The sequence below is a fragment of the Mycetomoellerius zeteki genome, unplaced genomic scaffold, assembly GCF_001594055.1.
Source record: "Mycetomoellerius zeteki isolate Tzet28-1 unplaced genomic scaffold, Tzet1.0 scaffold323, whole genome shotgun sequence".
NCBI classification, from domain to species: domain Eukaryota; kingdom Metazoa; phylum Arthropoda; class Insecta; order Hymenoptera; family Formicidae; genus Mycetomoellerius; species Mycetomoellerius zeteki.
In genome coordinates, this window is record NW_017257309.1 from 609,233 (window position 1) to 629,231 (window position 19,999).

Sequence of the window (19,999 nt, forward strand, 5' to 3'; positions counted from 1 at the left end):
CAACGTCACGCACAACGTTCGAATCTTCGTTTACGTTTTATCATTCATTCACTTTTTTCTTTTCTGCGCGAAATGCGTCGCATTCCTTCGTTGAGCGAGAGTCTTTCTTATCGGATGTCTCACACACTCAGACGGACGCTTAATTAATTTTTCACGCGCGTATTTGTCATTTATTTATTATTTACGGTATCGCGCGCGCATCGATTCTGCTCTATTGATTTTAATTACACGCATTCCCTGAAACGTAGAAAGCTGTGCAGTCACACTTCTAGCGCAAAGATTTCCTTCTGCGAACTCGTCCGGGTTTTATCTCGCATTATGTACGTGCGTGCGTGCGTGCGTGCGTGCGTGCGTGAGTGCGTGCGTGCGTACGTACGAGCGAGCGGATGAATGTCGCGCGAGTGTGCACGTGTTTCGTGTTACGCGGTATGCTGCAAATACCCTCTAGGGAGTCGTGTACCCTCGCTTTTCCGTGGTCTCATCCCTCGCCGCCACGAATCTCTCTCGATGGTCGTGCATGCGTATTCATGGGGATGGTATTTTAAAAGCCGACTCAAACGAACTGTTACCGGTTCGAAAAAAAGGAAAGAAAATACCTTTTAATCGAATATTCCCCGAAATTAATCTGCAACTGAATTTTCGATGCTCTTTGTCACGCTGATTCGTCGCATTTCGACGCACATATTCTACCTGTTTATCATCCGATTAATATTGCACCATAATACATTCTAATATCCAAACGCATTTCTCATTAAATATTAATATACGTTAATTATAATATTGATAATAATGGTACGCGCGCGTGCGCGAATAACGATAAAATGGTGTATTATTAGAACCAGCGTTACGAGAAATTATATAGAGAGAATGTAGCATTTTCTTTGTGTATATACATACATGTAAAATTGAAGGCTTACCACGAGAATCGAATAAGTCCATTTTTTTTTAATGCGAGTTATCGCGCCAAATCGTTCTTTGTTAGTACCTCCACATCATAAACAATTCTATTTCGGCAAAAATCAAACAAAGAAATAGGAAACATAAGAGCTTAATATTTGCTATTCTTAGTAGAATAGCAAATATTAAGCTCTTATATTTCCTGAAATGAAACTATTCCATCACCTTTTTAACACAAGAATAAAACAAGTTCTTCCGTTTATAAGAAAAAATGGTAAATGTAAAAAGTTATGGGATAAATATATAGAGATAGTAAATATAAAATTTCCGCAAGAACTAAATTCAGAAATTTTTCACTTTTTATTTTTCTTTTTAAACCTAGAATATTATTATTGATATTAAGTGATATTAAATATCGTCGATACGAAGTGATAGTATTAGTTCTGTTACGTAAGTTTTACGTAGACGGAAAGGCCACGCTTAATCAATATGACACAAATTTTTCATACATTTCACATTTTTAAATATGTATAACAGACAAAGTGTTTATAATCTAGATTTTTATATAAATAGATTTTTATAAACACCTAATTATTAGGTTGAAAGGAAAGAAAGAGTAAACACAATATCAAATTCAATCTTGGAATGATACGAGGTCCGATTGTGTGTGTGCATTTCTTTATACACTTAAAGATAATATATATTAACAAAATAATAACACTCAAATCTGCTTGAAATCGCATTTATCACGCTTTCTTTGTTATAATACTGACCACCAGGGGTCCAAACTGATGTATGAAGGACAAAATTTTTAAAAGCTTGTCTCTGCTTGTCCCAGTTTCTTAGCATGGCAAATTGGACCTCCCGATGGCATAGCTTACTTATACGTCAAGTTTACAAACTATAACATTCTATGATTAAATTGCGTCTTCAAAATATTAATCAAAATCTAAAGTTTTATTTTTATGTCTTATATCTGTATGTTCGAAGAAAAATTACCATTTATATAATGAACAATTTGAAGATGAGAAATCATTGTTAATTGATTCTCCATAAAAAGACTTTCTCGGGAAGATATTATGCTTATCATTTTTCTTCAATTATCCGTTTTACCACAAGATTGGAACTATTTATAATCTTGTAGATAAAGCGATATTACTATCTCATTCTTCCTTTTTAAGAGAGAATCTTGAACTTTGTATTAAATTGCTCACGGAGAATGATTACTTCTTACAATGATTTAAAAAAATATATATATTTTAGATTAAAAAAAAACTCTTTAACGAAAAAAATCGAATCAGCACAATCGTTGTGAAAATAATAACAACATGTTAACCCATGACAATATACAACAATTTTGACCCCATCTTTTTGAATTTTATCATTGGACTCTTATTTTCTCACTTTTGAATGAGGAAACAGTTACAAGATATTTCGGACTTGAAGAAACTCTTTTATATACGTCCAACCATCAGTGTGGCTTCATAGTTTAAACTCAATTCTGACATTTCTATTATTTTGTTAATTTCAATATAATATACATTTTATACTATTGTTGTTGATTTTGGACTGATGAGAACTAAGTAAGTTGAAACATTCTCTTGCAAGGTGTATCATCGTGAAAACTAGTATTAATTACGTATGTTTTTTAAGTTTAGAATAAACTAGTTTAATTTGTGATCGTTGTTTGCTCTAAAGTGACCTTTTTCACTGTTATATTATTGCAAAGAAGAGAAATTTTTATGTTTCTTGAAAATTTGACTTTTTATACCTGTTTGGTTTTTGTGAAAAAATCTCTTAATTAATTAATTTTTTTTGTTACATATAATGTTCACAGCATAACGACTCAAATATTAATGTTGACGAATTCTTTTTTACGTTTTTAGTTGCTAGGCGGTGCTTGCTTCAGCCACGGCCCTTACACATTTTATAAGGCAGTAAGGATAAGTAACGGTCGTGTCCTTCGTCTCGGTAGTTTCTTCCTGACGAAATTGTGGAGCGATGCCGATCTCGTCAGCATCGGCGAACTTCAGCTACTGTGGATGGACAGTCGTGGACCGAATCAGCCTTTGGCGTCCTTGCGACTTTATTTCTTACCTGAAAACACGCCGGATGGAAGGAGGGACACGCACGGAGAGGTATGTTTTCTAAAAATTATCTAAACGAACGAGAAGCAAATTTGCACGGAATTTTGACAAAAAGTCTGGTCAAATTAAATGCGGACACACGAACGTCGTTTCAATGAGATATTGGATGATTTTCATTTAGTGACACAAGTCGACACAAACATTATTGACGTTTAGTGAGTAACAAAGGTAGAACGACACTTGTGTCAACTTGTATCACAAAATGGAAAGCATTCATTTGCTTGATCACTTGATTTTTACTTGAAGAGCTTTTCTCCAAAAGTTTCATATTTTTAACAAGTGTTACAACTTACAACCTTCTTTCCTAAGCTTTCCGTACTTTTGTGATTTATAATCATTTTATTTTTTTAAAAATACGTTTCTAAAAGGTCTAGAGATAAGTTTTTTATTTGAATGGGGCTCGTTAAAGTCGCTTCATCGACGCTTTATTGCTGTTGACACACGTAAGCTTCACGGCTACGCCATGATAATTTCTACTTTGCCGACCATCATCGATAACAGACCTAGCTATCGTGTGATACGTTGACCTTATCATTTTTCTATATCTCGTATTATTTTGTCAGTGGCATTTCAATGTGCATATGATTCTATATGGAAATTTCATAGAATGCCGCCCTTTGCCATTTTGTTAGTCGAATATTTCGAGTTCCTTCCCATTGAAAATACAGACGAGTGTATATCCAAGTTATTTATCTTGCTTTAATATAAATACAAATATTCTTGCATATCCGCGCTGTATGTATGCAGCACATTGTTGTTATATCGCTACACATATCATTAATTCAGTCGACTGCATCATAATGCAATAATCACGTAATCGCGACGTCGCGCATCAGTGTAACTATTTTCATGCGATCAAATCGAACGATTACGCGAATCACGAAAGAAGCATTATTCAAATATGCGGAAATACGTTGAACGCCCCCGGGGCGAATAAGTGAGCGGAAAGGCCAGGCAAACGAAACTTGTGAAATATTGGCATGGTCTTAAAGCCACTTCGAAGACTGAAAGGATACGACCGTTCGACTAACCCCTCACCTAACGTTAGGGTAGCTTTTGGGGTCGTCACGCTCTCGCCCTGTTGTTCCATTGAGACGTCGTCAATTAAGCGCACCCCTTCGCTCGTCATTTTCACTGTTTGTAGGGCCGATTATTTCGAAAGGGACAGCCAAAACTCGATTGTAATCTGCAGTATCCGCCCCTCGAAAATGTTCTCTTTGATCCTTTCTACCACGTTTGTTTATTAATTATAAACGCGCAAAATATATGTCCCTGGCGACATTGTTTATCAAATTTAACTTTTTCCTATTTTTCTCTTCATTTGAAATCGCGCAACAAAATTTTTAACGCTCCCTCAAAACGATCGATACGCGATTAGTACGCGACGAGAGGATGGGTTCGATTTACAGCGAAGAGAAATATTGTTTCTCTCTCATTGTAACGTATGAAAGAAAAAATACTGACAGGTGAACCTAGAGAAAGGTGCGTGGACTGTTCTTTGATGGGAATAATATTATGGACGCGCCGGTAACATAGTAGGTATCTCCCTTTGTCGCGTCGTCGTTGCTTCGAGTTTGCGTGCGAGTTCAGAAATTGTTCGTAATGGCCACTTTCTTAAAAAACAACAGGGTAGGGTATAATCTACAGAGTAGACAGAGAGAGAGAGAGAGAGAGAGACTACGAACTAGAGATAGAAACCTGTAATTGTGGCCGCTACTTTTGACCCCTTTGTTCTTCGTAATTGCTCCAGAAAGGAAACTGAACATTTTCTCGCCGATAATTATGTCGAACAACGCGATAGAAAGCATTATCTTAAGTCGGCGCCATTGTAGTGCTTTCCTTGTCTCATTCCCAAAACGATATTATTTATACTAATTATTTAATATTTATGTAACGTATCCATATATATATACATGTATATACATATATATCGCTTATTTGCTATCACGTATAATGTAAAATTGTCATTTTTTTTGTTAAAGAAAAAGAATAAAAATATAAAGAAAAAAAAGAAGAACCTACCTACATTTATTTCTCTAAAATCAATTATTTCGCCAAATTACATTTTAAAATTAATATTCCAAAATTTTAATGTTTCAAAACATTCAAACTTATTTTCTGGAAAACTTTGTTTACAGTTGTGATTGTGATAAATGAGCGACACACACACACGCGCGCGCGCGAGATATTTATATATCTATATAATTATATATGTGTATGTACATATATGTATGTATATGTTTATCTTGCCCTTTTATTCTGCCTTGTGCGCGCGCGTGTTATCGCGAATCGACCATGTCGTATGTAATTGACGTGATTGATGAGCTCGACTGAGATGGAGACTTTGCTTCATCTTGACTATCGAGGCAAAATATTTGTCCAACAGCTGCTGATAATCCGGTTTTTGGTTATTTTACAACGGCGAAAGAAATTTTCATGAAATTCCTAGATACATTGCCAACAATTGAGGATCATTTCTCAAAAACAAACCAAAATCTCAAATAAAATTTGTGAAATTGGAAGATATAATAATAATATAATTCGTTACACACTTTATATACTTGAAACAAGATAAATCAATTGAGTATTCTGTGCATGTGTAATAATAATTTATATTAAAATGTTATTTAAAATAATATAATTTTATTCTCTTTCAATATTGATATATATATATATTTTACATAAAAACAAAAATTTTCCGAAAGCCTTTAATTTTATTATCATGTTATACAAAAATAAAAAATATTCCAATTCCTAAAAAATCTCTTAATGCTCTCATTTAATAATTTTCTAACGCTATTTTCTTTATTATTAGTTTAACTGTACTTTTTAAATTTTCACATTTAAGTACCCAGATAATTTGAATAATTTTTGTAATTAATAAATTTGTATTATATACTAATCTCGAACGGAGAGGAATGTTAGTGCAGGTGCAATATTCGCACGATATTGTTGATTATTGGAACGGAACCTATGTGGCTGCATTAGCCAATAATTATATCTACGTATTATCGCAATCGACATTCGCGTTGCAATAATACTTTTATATTATTCCACCGACTCAATTCTAATTAAAATTTTATCGAGATTGTTTATTCCGCAATTCAAAGTTGATTACATTGCATTCTCTATTTTTACTCCGCGATGCTGCCAATCGAAAGTTGGCGCAAACTCAACGAGAATCCGTTTCGCGAAACTTGCTATTCGAGTAACCACTATTAGTTTGCGTGAAGTCATGAGAAATTCCAACTACGGTTAACATTTATTTATAACATTACTAATTCGTGAATATATCGAAATTCGTATTCAGGAATATTGAAAAGATTAACCCAGTTCTGTTTCTCATAGCTATATACATTTGTATGTATAATATTTATTCGATAATTCAATCTTTTAACGATAAATTTGATGAGAAATAAATTTTACACTAATTATTATATTATATACGAAGCTGTCGGAAGTACAGTTAATCGACTTTAAAGAATCTAGAATGCTGCGCGATAAGAAGATTTTATTAAATTCTACGGAAAGCAAATATTTAATTAAATCGCCCGAAATGAAAACAGAACTTTATTATCTCCGAATTGCCGTCGCATTTGTTTTACGAACATTTCGTTGTGATGAAAAATTTCTTCGCTAGCAGTATAGCCAGTTTAGACGGCGAGATGTTTTTAACTCTGTCTAAGTAATGCAGAATAAGCTAATTAATTATTCGAGCGTGATTACGTGCAGCAGCAGGTATACCCGGTCCGCGCATGGAATGCGACGGACTTGTTTACGTGTGTTCAACACCGACACGCGCACGTCCGTGCGCGTGCGTGCCCACCCGGCTTTTATCAGATGCAACAACGATTTTGCTTTCCTACCAACGCCAACGAAAAAAAGATAGCGCGCGCGCGCGCGCACGCGTCCTGCCTCGTTACTTTGTAATAGTTCAAAGAACACCGCGCGCCCGCTCCTCCCGTAATTTTCGTAATTTTAATTCGCCTGCTCGGTGGAGGCGAATTAAAGTATGCATTTTTATCCGGCGTGCAAAATTTTAATTAAAATTCTCCTTCTTTCCTCCTTCCGATTCGTTCGTTCGATAAAGCAATTACGCGTGTCATTATCTCCGCCGTACGTGTAGTAGGCACGCGTAAGCGCTAGGAGAAGAGTTCAATTTCTCCGGAGTAGAGAGAGATCCGGGAGATATAAGATAATTTTTCGCTCCGAATCTTCAATTCGCTATTTTTTTCGTCATCCTCTTCCTCTCCTTCTCGACGCGTCCCCTTTCCTCCCCTACGCCTCTTCATTGATTCGAGTTTACGGCCTGTCTACTGCTGTCTACGACCTGCGCTACTGCGATCTGTTTATCCCTTTATTCTTTTTTTCCTCTCGCGCACGTACGCGAGCGCGAATTCGTCACGTTAGAATAATTCGATGTTCTAAATAAAACTCGTGGAATTCGCGTGCACGCGGTTGTTGTTCGGCCGCTGGAGGACGGAGGAGAATCCACGACGGGTGAATGTACCCTTAAGCCCGTCACACAACGAGAGATCGTACGATTAAGATCCACCGCTTGGCCGATCTGTCTTGACGAATGTCGAAAATTTTTTTAACCCGATTGTCGTTTTTCGTTGTAATTTTACAAAATCCGCAATAAATTGAATTTCGCTACTTAAATTGGAGCTTTGCATGCGAAAAATGTATATTAAATTCCTTCCTCAAATATATATGTATATATATAATTATTGGAATATATAATTATTTTACGCGCCGCGCATTAAATCGACTTAAATGGAATAGCTAGAATTAATAGAATCATCGAATATTTCATGGCGATTCAATTAAATGGTAAAATGTACTTTATATATGTATGTTATATGCATTAAATTGCAATCCATGAAATTACATTACATTTATGTAGCTTGCGCTTCTATGATTTCAATCTCGTAAAAATTTCATTTCATGCGCGCAAAAATAAACATAAAAACAAATTTTTACGAGATATATACGTTGTGTTTTCTGCATTACAAATAGAAAAGTAATTACATTAAGGGCAAGGCAATCTGAAAATCTACACTAATTAATACCTTAAAATAAACTGCGAGGACAGTAATTATTTTTTTCCATTATCTGTCAATTAAAAAAATCAGATTGTCTCGAGTATCGCGCACGTCATGCACAGTAAATACAATGGAAATAGAATCCGAAATCTATATAGATAATTTTATATTCCATTGAGATAATTTAGTTTGCTGAATGTAAGGCGGAAAACGCAGGTACAAAGGTATTAAATACGATATACGGGAATAAGTCAACATTATATAACGCTCCTCCTTGCGACATTATCATTAGCCAAGCTCTTCTCATTAACGACAACAATGTCGACGTAGTTACCAGTATTATCATTATTATTGTCACAACTTTCCTCATTAACGAGAAAATTGAAATACTTTGCTTATATATAGCGACGTAATATTATATGGAGAAAAAAAAACGGATCTCTCCAAGAATGATTTAATAGTACGAACGATTATTCATTTTTAGGAAAAAAAGCTCGATGTAAGGACGCTCCGATGCGAATCGATACAGTGAATTGAACAAAATGAAGAAGATAATATACGCGATATGATGTGTGTATGTAGAAATAATTTTAATACATATGTCAAAGAACATATAACGACTTGCTCCGATTTGAATTTTTCAGTTGAATAAATAGAAATAATTCCAGCGATGCTAATCAAAAATTGACTCGAAACTCTTAATCGAACGCATCCTATTGAACGATTTGTCTGGCGAATTTAATTAATCGATCAATTCAAGAACCATGTTGTGTTCGCATTGGGAAAGCACAATAGAGTAGCGCATGTCGATAGAAGGTCAATGAACGCGTAATTTCATCAGCTAGCCACCGTTATGTTACAACAAGGCAATTAATATATTCATCGAGTCGATTTGATGAATTAGCAAAGCAACGAGTGGTCGATGGTTGCGAAGTTTCGGATTTGGACGACATGCCAGGCATGTCGGTCATCGATTTTCGGCCACGCCGTACAGCAATGTCTCTCCCATTCTAATCATTCGAGTCTTTTGGTACATCTACCTACATAATTTGTTTAATTATTATATACTCCTACTTTCGCAAAAAAAAAAATATTGGAGCACGTTACTTTCCTTATACGCACGCTTCCTCAAGATAAATAATTTCTTTTATGATTGTTCACAAAATGTTTATTTTGATTTGTACAAGATTTAATACTTATAACGATTTTCGTGCCTCAATGACGACTACGAGGATAAAAATCCCTCAAGATAATAAAATAAAGCATAGATTCCCGCTTTTCTCTGGCGACCGGTATTTGGCGGGTATTAGGCATTCGAGTGGATTTATGCGAATGCAGTTCGGCGTGTGCGCTTTGCTATGATACAGTACAGTGGGGCGCGGTGGTATTGGTGCGTTGCCGTTGCAACGTGGTTGGCATGGTTGGTAGAGTGGGCGACCGTGGGCATGGAAACTGGGGAAGGGAAACGAGGACAGGGGGATAGGCCACGGGGGTGTCGAAGAGAACCTATAGAAAGGGAGAGGAGAGGTAGTCCGAGCCACTGTACCGGGTAACCGGGAGCGGCGAGGGAGAACGGGGGAGAGGCAGTGTTATTGGTTTTTGTTGCGCATGCCTACTGCCGGCGCCAATCTGGCGAATTATTAGCCAAGTTTAACCGGCCGGAGGTGAGATAGATTATGACAGGAGCTGGCAATTTAATACCTCCCTCCCACTGCACAAACCTCGAATCTCGAATCGGGAAAGAATCATTCGATAAGTTCTCGATCTAATGTTGGGAATGGGCGAAAATTCCACTTTGCCCCTCCACTCACAAGTTGCCGGCACAACTTTTATAGAGTCTTAACAGATTACACAATAATTTCACAAACTTTACGATACGATTAATAATTATATTTGGATATAAATCGCTTTTTATACTGTTTATAATATTTTAATATTGAAACATGAAATGTATACGATATTTTATTTAACTTTTAAGCATGACAATTATTTACGTTTCATCAGTATTCCCAGTAAACTCACCAAGCTCAATTTACACGTCATTACAAGCGCTAATGCAGAATTACGAAAGTTTATCTCCAATGTGGTATTTTGTGTAATTAGATTTATGAGAGACTACACTATGGAGTAATAATAATAATAATGATGATAATAATAATAACAGTAGACACATATTTTGTAACGCAGAAAAGGAGCAGTAAATAGAATTTTAATCTGAAAAGGAAAACCGGGGAGTCTTTTAAAATTGAAAATTCATTCGTATCTCGAGATGCAACGACGATATCAATGACGATGATGATACGAAGGAAAGCGTCGGTCCTTCCAGCGACGTTAACCTTTACACTGCTGCAGGTAGCATCCAAACGATCTAAACGAAGAACGTTTTGACGATATGCTTGTGTCTGTATGTGTATGCGTACACGAGCCGGTGGCTGTGCAACTGTGCGTACTTCTGTATTCGTGTGTACGTATACGCGTCTTAGCCACTTTCACGGTGTGCATTTGATACCTGCAGCGGTTCTTTAAGACGCATTTACAAGCATCTTGAGCACATTTTGCTTGTTTATAGGTACCTACGATCAACGGGATGAGATCCTCCTGGAATTGTCGAGACTTGCTCTACTAACAACAGTACACATTCGTTCACGTTTAATACATGTAATATGTTGCACACGAACATCGAAATAGAATGGAGTAACGGAGTATGAAAAGCATATTGAACCCTTTTTCAAATTTTACATCATTACGTTGTACAGCCTTGACCATAAATATAAAGCACTCGCACAAATTACCGTAAAACCTTTATCTAACGAAAATTAAAAGTTTTATTGAAAAATAATATTTATTTTTATAACAATTTTAATATCTTGTTAGTTTCTCTTTGGCCTTTATTATTGCTTTTTCCAAGAAAATGCAATAAATATCGAATTTATTAAATTCAGGAGCTTTTATGGCTGTATTTAAAAAATTTTTTCTACTCTTAAAAATTATATAAAAATAATATCGAAGAATAGTAATATAGTTGTTTTACACTTAATTTGGGAATTAGTTTACACAGTTCCATGTTGTCTTTTTGCCGTATCATGGCGACGAATCCATCCACATGCGGTTTCTCACAACTCGTTGGTAAACATCGTTCTTAATCATTAATAACATACAAGTTTGATTCATAGGTACGATTAAATGCAGGTAGACATGTATCTTGATGCTAGCGATCAGTAATTTTCGCAAGATGGACTAAAGTTTATACCGTGTACATTCTACCGAGACGGGAAGGGTCGAAGGACGTGGCGTTTCCTCGAAACGTAACATAACTCCATCGAAGTTTGCGCGTAACATTACGCTAATAGCTTTATTACGTTGCCGCACCGCGAGAGACTTGCTCGCCCAAACTGTTTCCATCATTTTCAAGATTGTCTGATCAGCTAATTCCAACGAGATACGATAACCGTGAATATGTCAGTATATTTCGACATGTATTGCCAATTATGATTCTTCGATCGATCGCCATAATTTTGCGAACCCGCTAGTAATTCTCTTTACTCATGACATCTCATGAAAATTCACAGCTATAATAATTAAAAATTACATTTATATAATGATCAGTTTTATGTTTACGATTGTTTTTTAATGGAAACTGAAGCCTGCAATTTTTCCCTTTACGCATTTCCTCGTTTTTGCATAGAATTGGAAATTGCAATTATTTCATTTGCTATTTCTCGATGATAACAAAAATGAGATTTATTGATAAATTTATTTACATATTTATTGACATTTTGCGAATTCATCCCTTTACATTTTACCTTTTAAATTTATTGTTTAAATTTTATTTCGCGCTTGATGCTAACATAAAAGTAAAGTTAAACGTTGCGAAAAAAATGTATGATATTGATAGATGAAAGTGATTTTTGTACGTACAACGAAATGCCATTCTCGTAGATATATTAAATGCGTATTGCATGGGCGTGGTAATAATTATTATACATACTAATATCATTAGTGTGGTGCTTGTTTAAAATTCGAATTTACGGCTCCCCGTGCAGCCCGGCGATCGATGCAGCATTAAATTACCCCGGAGTCAGGGGCTAAAATTCCGCGCCGAACGAGTCTCGCGGAGTGCTTGGCTCCGTAATAAAGTCCGGCGTTGTTACAAAACATTAAGCTCGTCGTTGCTCGGCCAAATTGTTACGATCGCCTTTTCTCTCGTAATTTCGCATTAAGACTGACAAACGGAAAAGACATACTCCGTTCTTGATGCCGTTACGCCTACTGCCAAACTGAGTGACTATACTATACGGGCTTATCGATCGGAACATAATCGAAGCATGATTCGATATTAGGACGGAGATCCCTACGCTTGGATATGCCAGGCGTAGGGACAGCATGAAAGAGGCAATGTAATTTTACACGCTGCTGTATATATTTCGCGTGTATAGCTCGCGCAGTCCTTTGACGAGATTGGATAATTCTAATACATAGTCGCGCGCTGTATATAGCGTGCTTTGACCAACTTCAACAACAGTACGGATTCTCCCTCTACAAGAATGTAGCAGGGATTTCTCCTTACTGCCCTCTTCGCACATCCCTCTCTCTTTCCTCCCCCCCTCCCTCCCCCCTCTCTCCCTTGCTCTTTTGCTAACTTTCTCATCTTTCCTAGCTTCTCTTATTTATCCTATAAATGAATTTGAAAGAAAAACTGAGCTTTCTAACTCCCTTTTCCATCTGTATTTTATATGTAAATCTAGACATATATGTATGTATATATGTAGATCCGTCGATACGAACATATATATGACTCTGCACATGTATATATGTATACATATATTTGCAGAGAATGATAGAAATCTACTGAATAGAAAATTCTTGAATTAAATTGTCTATCTTCAAATTTCGTAACTTTCGTGACTTTAACGAGATATAAACATAAAGTTATTGTCCAGCGAAAAGATTTCATCACGTTTTCGTAATCAAAATCGGTTACGTTTTTCGAACGTTTTTAAAATAATGATACTTTATCAAAAAGTGTTATGTTGCATACTTTGCATCTTTTTTTTCTTGATAAATTTCTGTTGGAAATATGATAAGTTTTTATTGAAATTTTTTTAGATTTGTTGATGATTTTTTATGAGAGATATATTATTTATACCAAATAAAACACACATTGTATAAAATAAATGCACTTTTTATATTCTTTACATCTCTCAAATTGTTTGAAGGATATTATTAAACATATAATATTGTAATATATCGTAATTGTAGAGCTTTTTGCGTATATTTGCATGCATGCGATAAATTAATTTCGTTATTTATCACTCGCTGCAGATTACGTACATTCGTGCTCTAATTGTGACAAACGCATAAATGCTCGAGATAGCACTTTTTATCGTTTTTAACCGCGCTACAAAATATATTTGCCGATTCCCGTAATCCTCGACTGGCGGATCGACCGCCGCAACATTTTCGCGGTTGCAATTTTTCTCGCGCGGAGATTTTATTTAAAGCCCCAGGTCGCGCAAGAGTACCGGTTATTTTCGTTCTCCCGGTATTTTTAAAGCCGATGCTCTCTCCTTCACGGCGAAATGATTACTTGTAGCGACGGTATGGGCGGAGTGATAACAAATTCCGAAAGTCTATACCAACATCGGTGTCGCCAGTTTACTCTGCGTATTATCGGCGGAGAGTTACACGCTCACTATTACATTTTAATGTATATACACACACGCAGATACACGTACATACACGTACCAACTATACTCGTTTGTGAAGATCGTTACCTTGTACTCGCGCCAAAGAAACGGCTTATCTACCCTCGTCTTGATTTTTTTTGTTCTTAAAAAGTATTACTTATACTCACCGTTACATCTATTATTTCGAAATAACGACTAATAATGTCTAATCTACTGAAAGAACCATTGCACTTAAATCATACAATTTTTTTGACATTTTATAAATACATTTCGCAAAGCATTTGGCGCGAATCCGGCTCCTTTTTTCTTCTTTGAAGTTGATTGCAATCTCGCAATAAATTGTTTTTTGCTCATTGCTTTTAACATCGTGTTTGAAGCGTATGCGTAGTGGAATATTCAGTCACCGGATACTATCCGGCGAAATGGAGCAATTGGATATGTATTATTTTATATCACAGTGTCCCGCCTGGGTGTGGCCTCATTTTCGTATTGAACCATTTGAACGAGCTCGAACACGCAAACGTATTTCGAGCTTTGCTTTCGATAATCATCTGCCGAATGAAAAGCACGTACGCGCCGTTGCGTATCAGCTTACTGTCCATTTATTTTATATCGATCTTTACTGAAAAATATTAACAAACGTCGAGAAATTACAAATATAAACCGATTATTTAACGGACCGAACAATGAAAATTTTGAATGGTAATTGACTTTGCTGCGTCAATTTTATGACATGTATTTTTCCATGTATCAGGACACATTTGCACATCTCTCTCTCTCTCTCTCTCAGTTCCATTCGAGATAAAGATTTTCTATAAACTTGACGAATAAAATGCATTAACGTTACATATTTTTCTAATAAGATAAATCAATTATACTTGAATAAACATTAATTAGTTATATGTATGCACGTTGTGCATACATATTATTTATTTTAATACTTTTAATAAATTATAGCAAATAATAATAAGTATAGCAGTAATTATAGCAATAATAATAATAAATTTGTAACATAAATTATATTACAGAGAAAAAATGTTTATAAATTCATATTATAATATCGTAAAAATTGTTATTTGTGACACTTTTATTCCCTCAAGGATAAACATTTCCATTTTATTTTTGTTATTGAGACTGAATCGCTGCGTCCTAGAAAGTCTCAATTCAATTTTCCAGTCGTGATATATCTATATCTATATCATATATACGACTTTTATATTCTTTCTTTTGAATTTCTCTTTATTGAAAGATTGCATTTATTTCTCTAGTGCAACCTATTATTGAGCAAAATAATAAACTGAATGTCGACATGTACGTTATCGCTTGTAATTATATCTCAACGATTGATATTTTATGCTGTTTCCGATTTTAAAACTTAAATAAATATCAAAATTGCTGTTAATACAAATAATATTTTTTATTAGAATAATTGACACTGTTTCTGATGTGTGTGTGTGTGTGTATATATATTTTTGTTGTAGTCGTACGTATTCTAAATTTAAATTATTGAGATAACCTTCATCAAACCGTCTCCAATTATCCATGAATATTATATTTTACATTGTTTTGTTTTCTCTTACTACAACCTATTGTAAAATTATAAGTCATTTTTATTTATAATAATCTGTGTTTTCTCTCTATAATATAATAACATTAGTTTTTAAAATCGGAATAAAATATTTGTTGTTCGAGTAATTATGAGCAGTAGTGTACATCTAAATACAAATTTACTAACTTTAATTCTGAAATAGAAATCTCTGCTTTGTATAAAACAAATTATTAATAATTATAAGCATGTAAAATAAATATCAAATAAAATTGAGACAAACTGCAATAATAAATTTATTTTAGTGATCTAAGAATTATTATTATATCTCAATTAACAATACGAAGCACACTTATATTGTTGCTCTATTGTTTAACAAGTGAAGGTAAAATTATAGTTTACGCCTATGCGACTTGCTCTGTCGTCCATTAAAAGTCGTCGGCCCTTGTCTCCCTCTGTGAGGAGCACAAAAACCAGAAAACGTAAAAGGCACTCGTTCGGAACCAGTTCACGCTCCGGGGGAAGCTGCGCACAGCACAGAGCGAAATAGATTGTTAACGAATAAGACGCGAGGGGGGGGGGCGAGGTGGAAGCTTGGCAATAAGATTAACACGTGGAGAAATAATCACGTTCCTCATTAATACACTGATAATAAATTCTCGTCCGAAACACACGGTATTTGTTTTAAATTTTAATCTCTTAAAGATCTTTTAAGATGGGAAATGTTTCATAAGGCTCTATATCAAAATCAAAATACTAATCTTACATGTACAGATTTCTCAAACATAAAAAAATTGTAAAAAATATACTGTAAATTATGATAATTTCAAATATTAATATAGTAAAATATCAAAATGGAATCGGTAAATAAAATAAACATTTTTATACAGTAAATGCAATCGTAATTATAGTGAATATAAGTGTTTTTTTAACATTCGCTTACTATTTATTTGATAATAATAACTAAAAAATATATTAAGAAAAACTAAAGATTTTCAAGCAGTGTGTGTAACTGTATTAATAGCACAATTGATTATATTTGCATGGTTAAAACAACTATAATCTGTAACATTTTTTAGGACTATAAATATGTCCTAAAAAATGACTATAAATTATGGTAATTGCAATCACTTTTTTTCTCTCACAATCAGTGCAAATAGGCGAAAGCTATAATGAACAAACGATTGACAATGACACGAAATATTTTTATAGAAATTATCGGAAATATTTAATTGTTTATAATTTCCTTATCGCAACTTACTTTACAATTACTTGACAATACTTGAAACGTAAGATGTGCATTTGTGATGAAAATTTGATATTCTGTTATATCTTGAAATTAAGTCACGATCCAGCCCTCATCCGATAAGTTTTCAATAGAGCATTCTTCGGTTGTACTGCTTGTTTTCTTCGTCTTCGACTCAGGAGATCGATATATATATATATATATATATAAACGTACATATATGTATAAGGCGAGTATTCGACGAATTGGAATATTATAACAAGTTTTTCTGCATGCTTCATTTGTAAGTATTTTCAAGATGAAAGAATTCATAAATGTTTATGGGTTTAAATTTAATGTGTATTAATCAGATAAATGATTATTTAATATACAATAAGAGACCATAAATCGTTTTAAGAAACGCTTTTCGATTTCTTTTCCAGAACTTTCAATTCTTCGAGCATGAAAAATTAAAATAATTTTGCAATAGTAGATTTCTCAAGTAGTTGCGTAAACTCGGGTACGATAGCCGTAGTTTTTTAAAAATATAAAAAATATATTTTCATTTTTACTATTTTTTAATAGTATTTGGTATATCATTTTACTGAAGCTTAAAGTAACTATCGAAATCAAAGAGAAAAAACACTTAACAGAAATTTATTATCAAAATATCATAACGTATGCATTGGTCATCTTACGTAACTTTAAGAGAAAAGGCTAAGGTATTAAGGGACAACTGATCATACATGTCTTCTGTTGATGCATGTAACGTTTTGTAAAATGATAAATAATACTTAATAATTTTAAATATTTAGTAGGTATAAATATATATGTATGTAATTATATATAACTTAATTACATTTATAAATATAGAGGAGAAAATGGTATTACGGCATCCCAGTTACATTTTACACAATAACTTTATTAATAATCAATATTTAAGTTTAAAAATTGACAATTACATTCGTTGAAATGTTGTTGAATCGATTCTGGACTCAAAGTTACGAAATATTTATTACTTAGGATACTATTAATAAAAATGTGGTGACATTACATAATGACTCAAAGAAAAAAATGGGTAGTAATGTGGCCTTTCATAAAAATAGTCCTAAAATATCAGTTTTGTTTAGAAAACAGTATTTGATTACAAACTTAACAAAAAAGTAAAACATTTTAAAATGTATGTAAATGAATGTATGTACATTCACATAACTTCTGCATATAAGCTGCTCAGTACTAAAAATCTCAGTACTAAAAATAGTACACGTAATATAAACTGTAGATTAACAGTAGAGCTACAATCGATTATCAAATAACTATTTTGATATGAAAATCTCAAAAATGAGGTCGTGAGTTATCAGTATCCATAGAGGGCCACATTAGCAAAATGCCATGGTATTGTTTAAATGTGCATAACTCAAAATATATGCAGTCAAATAAAATGTTAAATAATAAATAACACACTCAAAAATACTAATATATTCGTGTTATGATACATACATATATGTACATATATATTTTCAATAATACGCTCAAGTTTAAGAAAAATGAGAGAGAAAGTAATTAAATGCTAAAATGTACCTCAGAAACGTTTCGAAATACTTGAAAGTAAAAATGCGTTATAATAAGTGTTATTGAGTATTGGTAATATTCGTCATGGCATGTAACGGCGAGCTACTGAACTAATAATTCCATAAGTAATCATTAGGGTTCGCTATATAATAGCAGAGATATTAAGGGAGGCCACAATATATACACTGGCCATAATACCACCTTCTCCTCTATAATAATATTGCAATAGTAATATATAAAAATTATAATTTTTTTAAACTAAGGAAGCTAGACAAAAGTTTCTGTAATTTATAAAAAAACAGTATGCGTGTATGTTACTTGGTTGTGAACCATCTTTCCCGAACTATGACGGAAAGCTGGACATAGTATCTATATAAATAAATAGCAAAGATAAAATGCAAATTACAGGTCATATTACAATTTACCTTTATTATGTATGTACATATGTACGTTTATTACGACAGTTTAACTGTAATTTATTCGATGTTATAGCATCTTTCAGTAGACACAAAAACTTTATAGGCAGTCGAAAGTAAAAATATTACATAATCATAATATTGTTATTTCGAATAATATACACAAACATTGATTATCGAATAAAGTACTGTAAACATTGATTATTTTTTAGAATGACTACAAAAATGCGCTATTTAGCAATTATTAAAGAAATTACAAATGGCCATCTTTTGGCTATAAAATCCGAATTATCCAAAACTTTTACATCTTTTTAACATTATGGTACATTTCGAACAAATTATAGAGCAATCTGAATTGTATAATACAAGAGATTGCGAAAGGTATATTTGCGCGAAAAATCGTGATTTATGTCGAGTGACGTTCGTGTCTATTCTCTTCGATCATATGACACATTGAGCGGGCAATTCACGTCGGCGTGTGTCACATAATCGCTTTTAAATTTATTGAATTTCTATTTCCGTCGACGTCGGTCTACGCCAATGTGCTCTCCCGGAGTCCGACGCGCGTGCGGCGCGGAGTATCCTTCCTCGCGTATCCCTAAGGCCCCATTGACCTACGAATCGTTCATCTTTACACGCGACGCGCCTCTGATTTCCACCTTTGACAGGTAAATGAGGGATTGATGAGATTCATTTTGAAAATTCTCGCGGGCAAACCGAATTATCTAACAGTACTCGCGTAATTAACACAAACGATATAATTCCGTCAGCGCGAAACAATCGAGGATTGTACTTTTCGTTTCTCGACTATCGCGTTGATTATCTTAATGATTCTTGAGAGAGACTACTCGCGACTACAATGAAAAAAATGCATGTAATTTTACATGGAAATTACATGTTCATGACTGGAAAATTGCCTAAATATGATTGGAAATTTACAATTTCCAATAAATTTCCAAGCATATTTATGTAATTTAGATAATTTTCCAGTCATATACATGTAATTTCCATGTAAAATTACATGCATTTTTTTCAGTGTAGAACAATAACTGTTCACGATTGTAATTTTTGCAACTTGTTTTTAAGTTTTTATCATTTTATTTTTCTTTTTTAGTGCTCGAGTCATGAGTTTTTAGTATGCGGTTAATTACAATGGAGTGGTAATTTCGATTTCGCCACGGCTCGAAAGCATTATGAAAATGAGAGGAAGGTTAATTTAATATAAATGCTAAGCAGTATGCGCTCGCTCCACCGTGTTCAACGCGTCGCAATTTGCTACACGTTTGCTCAAAGCGAATGACTCGAAACTCACTAGGCGGATAGAAGAAATCTCCGGAATTCGATTATTTTTTTTTAACTGTCGATTCATTTATGATGGATTTTCCACGCTGAACGAATTCAGCGTACATCCGGAGAGTCATGATTGATAATTCTGTCTCTCTCCTCCCCCCCCCCCCCCCCCCC

The 19,999-nt window shown here is 34.1% G+C and overlaps 1 protein-coding gene across 1 annotated transcript in view; it reads left to right on the forward strand.

Annotated features, from left to right (window-relative positions):
- The window catches only part of LOC108725045 (AT-rich interactive domain-containing protein 5B-like), a 69,879-nt gene that overhangs the window by 28,924 nt on the left and 20,956 nt on the right, over positions 1-19,999 (forward strand). Inside the window, exon 2 of the mRNA XM_018451816.1 lies at positions 2,784-3,035. Within this exon, the coding sequence (XP_018307318.1) occupies positions 2,784-3,035 (252 nt within the window). The remainder of the gene's footprint in view (positions 1-2,783; positions 3,036-19,999) is intronic.